Source organism: Amblyomma americanum, chromosome 1 (assembly GCF_052857255.1).
Source record: "Amblyomma americanum isolate KBUSLIRL-KWMA chromosome 1, ASM5285725v1, whole genome shotgun sequence".
Lineage (NCBI taxonomy): Eukaryota > Metazoa > Arthropoda > Arachnida > Ixodida > Ixodidae > Amblyomma > Amblyomma americanum.
In genome coordinates, this window is record NC_135497.1 from 291,979,407 (window position 1) to 291,986,300 (window position 6,894).

Genomic DNA, 6,894 nt, shown 5'->3' on the forward strand with positions numbered 1-6,894 from the left:
GTTGTCCGACGCAACGCCAGAAACGAGCTGATCACGAACAACAGTGTTCACGGAATTGTCGAAGTCGCAGTTCTACGCAGGTTCGCGTAACTGAGCAATGTAAACCTGCAGCTGACAGGCTCGCCAGGGTTCTGTAAACATATCTTGAACCGCGGTAGCGTTCCGTCGTGGCTGAGGACAGACGGTTGCAAGTGCTGAGCGCGGTTTGAAACGTATCTTCGCCTTTCGTAACTTCACTTATGGCGAATTCCACTGGTGGATCTGAAGTGAGGCGCTCGAATCGCAAAAGAGCGCCCCAAACCGCCTCGGAGCAGATCCGCCACTGGTCGGCGTATCAACCTTGTGAGCTCCGTTGGAACGGAGTTGCTCCAATCGACCAGCGGAATTCGCGCGGTCGGTCCAGGTCGACCAGTTGAACTCGAATTCGTCGTCGCGGAGCAAGAAAAGCTGCTCCAGCACGACCAGTGGAAATCGCCATTAATTTAGGTCCCTGCTCCTTCATTTTGCGCTCGTGGCAGGAGGCGTTAATTGCGGAACGACGCTGACCTTCGACGCCGCGCAACTGCAAAGGCATGGCTTTGCGCCGGGTTGCAGCAAACTCAGGCCAGACGCCTCTAAGTAGGTAGAAAACAGTGCCTTCCACTGGTTCCATGGTACTGGTGACTGGCCCGGTGTTTCTAGGAATGTACGAGGGGGCGTAAGATCCCGTGCAACTCATAGTAACTGTTTACCTCGTCGACACGTTGTTGTATTGTAGATGCAAGATCGAACGACACACCGGAGCGAGCGATGTCATGATGACGCCAAGTTTCCGCCGAACCCCCCCCCCCCCTCTACTTTTCTTGCGTCACGTATACGTGGTGTCAAGAGACATGCATGTGACTGAAACTCTGAAGAAGCGAAACTGAAAGTAAGACAACCGAAACTGAAAATAAGAGAAGAGAAACTGAAACTGCCGCACAGTTCATTGCCTGATGGACACATGCAGTATCACGTATTATTTAACGTCTTCATAAAACCGCTGTTTGTTCTTCTATAGGATTAGCAGCATTAGTATATGTTTGCTATTAATGACACCCAGGTAATGAACATGATTTACCAACTTAAGTAGTTTTGGTTCTGGTGTAACACACGAAAAATTTATAGGCAGGCCTTTGTGTATACGCCAGAAATGAAATTGTGAAGCAAGCCTTGAAACTGCCTCTGCATTTCTCATAAAAAAAAAGAAAAACATTATTTTGTTTTCAAAGCATGCGTGTCATCTATATCAGATGTGACTAATGTTGAGCTATAACTTTAAATGGCTCATGCTGGCTGCCATCAAAAATCACTTTTTTTTATTCAACAAACCTCATAACTCATTTCTGTCACGAAAGCAACGAAATGCTTCACTTATATCTCATTGCTTTGGTGCAGTCATGGTTCATTATGCAATGTAAAATCTGATTCACGAATATTTTTGTTACTTGTTGCACGATATGTTTGTTCCTGAAATTCAGCACATCCACCAGTATTGCGTTCCCGCGCGGCTTTCTTTTTTTTAACTGAGTACAGGTGAATAGCCACCGGATTCTTGGCTGATCGCCCAGTGTAGGTATGTGCCATCTTTTGATAGGCTAACAACATCAACAAAATTCGTCTTTCACTTCCAATCATGTGTGCTGCGGTATACTTTTTCTTCGACTTTGTATTGATTCCATCCGTAGTAGGCATGGGAGGCATTGGCCACGCTATCAGCTTCCGCAAGTTAGGTTCACGCAGAATTTGTTAGCTCCGCTTCAAGTTGATCTGATCTCCTTGCAACGAGTTGCTGAAGAAAACGGGTGGACGGGGCAGTGCGGGAAGAAGAGTCGTCGAAGGAAGACATTTGTAATGTTTCTTGAATATAGCCAAAGTTTCTGTTACCGTTATTCAGTTTTTGTCCCCCTGTGATTTATCAGCTATTATTCGAACCCCCAAAGTTCAAAGTAGTAGCATTACTTTTAAATTCAGAAGAAGCTACTAAACATTACAATTGGGATATATTCGCAGGATCTGGCTTGGAGCTATTCTGTTTGTATCCCTGATTATACTCCTATATTCTTCGTAGAGTTTTTGGTTATTTTGGCTCTTCTCTTAATTCCCAGGCATGTAGCTTGAGTTCTCATTCTTGCAGACTGCCTTTCAGTTCTAGTCTCCAAAATTCCGGAAAATCGTTATTGAATTGGTCGCTTAGGTTTTATGTTCCGTGCACAGTGCGTGAGATCCACTTGGTCTGAGTACCTGCCTATTCGGGTGTTTATTTTAACGAGGTGGCTGATTTATTGGCAAGGTCAGCTCTCAGCGCTCCTGTAATCTTTCCTGTCCTTCACCTCATTATGTTGGAAACTTCACGTTTCCAGCGGTTCCAACATATTTCAGCCAGCTTGAGTGATCCGTTGCTCAATACCGTGGATTTTCACCACTTAAATTACCCATGGAATGTCCAGTGGTGTAAATCAAGGCGTTGCGAGGTGTCAGTGACGCTTCTGCGATGCAAAATCCCTCACTTAAATTTATACTTGCGCCGATGCGGGTTCGCTAGCTGCGACAAACCTTTGTGTCTCATGTGGGCAAGTTGAAACAATAGGTCATTTTCTCCTCTCTCGCCGGCGGTTCGCAGTTCAAGGAAAGCAGTATTTGGAGGTCCCTCTTTCGAGGTTAGGACTCCCTCTGTCTCTTCCAGTTCTTCTCTCGTTCGGTGCGAGCGCCAAGGAATTCCCGTTAAGCAGTGTTTGTGGCTACCTTCATGATTACGTAAGTGCGACTGATCGGTCACCTTGTTAGCTGCATACAAAATTCTGTTGCATGTCTAAAATGCTTGATTCTATTCTCGGTAATTCATATTTCTTAAATTTTATTGAATTTTCCAATTTTTATCCTGATTCAGTCTTCTACGCCGCCGCCTCACGTCTTTTTTTCCCCCCGTGCAAATATTTCATTGGCAATCTCCACTGTACCTTGGCAAATCCCCCCGCGTGGGCATGTGCCATATATATTTACTGACGTGAAGAAGAAGAGTGTGGGCTACAAACACTGTCTGTACTTGTGCTCTTCCTTTTATTTGTTGTCTGTTTGCATTGTAAGGCATTAATAGGTAGAAAGGCATGCACGTAATGGGCATACCCTGTACGCATGAATGCGGAAGATGGTCATGGTTGTCCAAGCATTGCCATCAAAGCAACGGGACCTTCAAGAAACAGCTAGGATATGGTTGTGACCCCTCACATGCAGTGATGCTCACACAATTTGAAAATGTTGCAAGTTACAGCAGTCCCGTGGTTATATTGCTGCAAAACAATTAAGCTAGCCCATTCATGCGGAAATATTTTTAGAGGCTGCCAAAAAGGAACATGTCAAAAAGTTACACGTCCTGTTTCATTGTGTTTGAAATGAGGCTTAAGATTAAATTAATGTTACAAATACGCGCTGAAGAAATGAAACGATTAAACTCTCATGTGAAGGAAATATAAAAGGGTATATTTACGAAAACTTATTTACAAGCTAAAATAGCATCGCACACACACTCTCACGGGTTCCTTGTCGTCTGTCACTTGACTGAGTCGCCTCCAAGCGCTGCAGGCTACCGCGCACCTGCAGTGCACCGGAAGCGCACACACACACAAACACACACACTCTCACGCGCACACGTGCATGGGTCCACTTGAAAGGAGACGCCGCATGGCTCTCCGGTTCGTACTTCTGGCAGCGGCGGCATTTCCCGCGGCCCTAACGACCACACCAGTAAGCTAACGAAGCGGGCGCCCATCGGTCCGTTCGCAGAACGGAGGGTGCCGCCAAGGACGCCCTCCCGCACCGAAAGCACACATGCGGGCACAAAAGAACGCTCGCTGCGCAGAACGACACTCGCAGAGAAACACATGTATATGAGAAATGGCCCCTTCTTACAAATGATAGTGGTAAACGAAATGAACAAGCAACTGCTGTGCAATCCATGCACTGTCATGCAGTACTTACACAATCACAGTCCAGTGACTGCAGAGCGGTCTGCAACCAGTAACTTGCAAAAAAACTATACTATGCAGCGAGCTTGTTTGCACGGTATTTGTTACATTTATCGAACGATCACATGAAATTGGTATGGCTATTTCTACACAGTGCATTTCCTAAAGACTCCTTTCTGCCATACTGTACTTTTTACCCAAAATGCTTCTTACAGAGCATAAATTGTTACGTACGCGTATAAAGATGTTTGTAGCAGGTGTGTGAGCCTGAACAAAAAAAAACCTTTTATTTTCCTTAATTCTTCAGTATTCCTGATTATGACGACATATGGGCATTTATATGTTAGTACAATTTTTTTCACGCATCACAATTAACTGATGCACCGATGTGTTTGGTACACATTCATCTTCAGACATTTCATGTCTGTTTGGTCAAAAAAATACGAAATAATAGTTGACTGCATTAGTTTTGACTACCATCACACAGCATGCTCTTGAAATTCCTCTAGCTGTTGTACAGAAGTCTGTAATTGGCTTCATTGCATAGCTTCATACTTGAACCATTTAAACTCTGCAAACTGTTCTTTTTACCGCACATGGCGACATGGCATGCGAAGCCGCGTGGGAACGGGCGAGGAGGATTCGGAGGTACAGCTGCAACTTCGCTGGAATCCAAAGACAGCTAGGCACTTGTCACGGTTAATTTCGGAAAGGCGGCTATGCCCCAGTAAAGTTGCGTAAGGTCTTTCCTCGCAGACCTTACTAAGTTCCTTCACTTCGCACCAGAAATGCTCACCGCCCGATTTTCACGGCAATGAATAAGCTTGCAAGGAATGTTATCGGCGGTCGCACGTGCATGACAATCCTTTCGACATGCGTGACGATGCCCACCGAAGGCATTTCAGGCTGTCGAAGGGACTTGTACGCTGGCTAAGCGAAGAGCGCGGAACATGCGTCACTGACAGCCCCCTTCCTTTCGCCGTCTTGTCCATCGTGCGTCGCGCCGAGCCCGACAAAGAAAAGGCCGTCACCCCCCCCCCCCCCCCTTCCCCTTCTGAATCGAGGGGCGGGGGGGGGCGGAAATTCCGCAAATAGTTTCCCAGAGGCATCCTTTTTTTTTTCATGGGGTCAAGGAAGGTGGCCCAAACAGTGCGAGGCAACGTTCTCTGTTCATTCTAGAGAAGCAAGCTTACACTGCAAAATTAAACCTTGTCTTTCTCTTCCAAATGCAATTAACTAGGAGTCCTGTCCAAAACCATTTCAGGTTGTTATGTGGGCACCCCCAACCTTTTTTATTTCTGTGTAACTCCAGCACTTCTTCACCTTTGTCATTGTAGCCGCTATTGTTCAAGTACCATGCAACATCTTGTTATTAAAGGACCTTTTTAATTGGAAATGAGAGCATGTGCACAGGGTGGAAAGCGCGTGATCTGCCAGGAAACACTAAAGCGGCCCCGAGAAGGGATCTTTATTAAGGATGCCAGCCATCTTGGGCCTCTCCACTTGGCAACGACGACAAAGCGTGTGCGGTCCCTATGGTTAGGCCCCAGCTGTGGAAGCCATCCTCGGACACGACCATGACCTTCGACATCTGATGTTTTTATTTAAAAACACAGGGACCAAAGTCGTGCTGTATGCAGTGCAATCGCCATGTGGTTCCATAATCATCCATTTAGCCCGGCTCTTTGGACGGATTCAGGAAACGACTGAAAAGAACAAAAGTAACGAGCAAACAAAAGTGCGCTGCATAAAAGTTAGAACGTAAAGAGACGAAGGCACGCTGTGCTAATGTTGTAGCGAGGTCTAACATGTAAAATTTCGCTGCTGGCGTCGATTTCTACAAAGCGCGAGTAGTGCCTACGGAAATAAACAAAGGCGCACTGGAGATGGGTAAGTCTGTATACAAGCACGAGTTTTTGTCTCTACCAGCGATTTACTAGCTCACACCGCGCGATTTTGATGTCTGGCGTCGATTTCGACAGAGAGGGAATACGGGCACGAAACGGGACGCTCGCGATCTGCCAGGAAACAATGAGGTGGCCCTAAAAAGGGCCGTTTGCAGGAGCACTTCAACCGCGACCTGCAGCGGCGTGGCGGCGCGGTGAGCAGTAGGCCCAGCAGTGGTCCGTCTTGTGCCCTTTGGCTCCGCACCGACGACACCGGTGCACGACGTACACCTCTCCTGGTCTTGCCCTTGAAGCCGACGCTATCCCTGGTCCGTAGATCTTGACGAGGGCCGCGACGATAATCTGACATCTGGTCGATGCCCCGGTCTGCGGCAAACAAGGACAGCATCGGCTCGCCAGAAGCATCCAGGAAACGATGCTGCAAAAAAAAGTTACGTTACAAGCGCCGCAATTTGGCGAGTTCTGCACGAGAAAACTTGCGAAAACGTTGTTCAACCCTTACCTCGTGATTGAGAACGTGCACGCCAGACAAGCGCTTCATCGTGGCTGTCAGACGGCGGTTCAGATGGCGACGCCGGCGGTCCTCAAACCGCACCTTATGTGGGTCGTCGTAATGGAGTTGCAAAATTTTGAACACCAGCACGACGTGCTCCTGCAGCAGGAAAACGAGGTCCTGGAATGCGCAAGGCATGTAGGTAAGCGGTACAGCACTTCATGAAGCGAAATTTGAGATAAAATGCGTACCTTTATGTCGCTGGCGATTTCTCGCGGGTCAGCGCCTTTTGGGGGTCGTCGCAATGTCGTGGAAGCAAGAACTGTACAGAAATTTCAGCTGGCTGCGCCGACGAGCGCACCACGCAAAAAAAAAAGCCATACCTGGACAGCTTCCGAAACGCGCGCGCCGCCGCCTACGCTCACGAAGAGAATGCCCGCAGACCACGCACGCCCGGCGGCCGGCCAGCCGGCCCTAGCGATTCCCTAGGCACTCTAGGGACAGGCCGAGA

At 47.7% G+C, this 6,894-nt stretch overlaps 1 protein-coding gene across 1 annotated transcript; it reads right to left on the reverse strand.

Moving 5' to 3' along the window:
• Window positions 1-5,673: 5,673 nt before the first annotated feature.
• Window positions 5,674-6,894, reverse strand: LOC144098146 (uncharacterized). Its single transcript, XM_077630677.1, has 2 exons — window positions 6,393-6,894; window positions 5,674-6,308 (listed from the first exon to the last, which is right to left on the reverse strand). The coding sequence occupies exons 1-2, from the start codon at window positions 6,579-6,581 to the stop codon at window positions 5,925-5,927; spliced, it is 573 nt and encodes a 190-aa protein (XP_077486803.1). The 5' UTR covers window positions 6,582-6,894; the 3' UTR covers window positions 5,674-5,924.

Excerpts from the sequence above, each read along its gene's own strand:
- LOC144098146 (XM_077630677.1), bottom strand. The coding sequence starts at position 6,581 with ATGCCTTGCGCATTCCAGGACCTCGTTTTCCTGCTGCAGGAGCACGTC. Across the intron at positions 6,309-6,392 it reads TGCACGTTCTCAATCACGAG|CATCGTTTCCTGGATGCTTC; the intron begins GTAAGGGTTGAA and ends TTTTTTTTGCAG.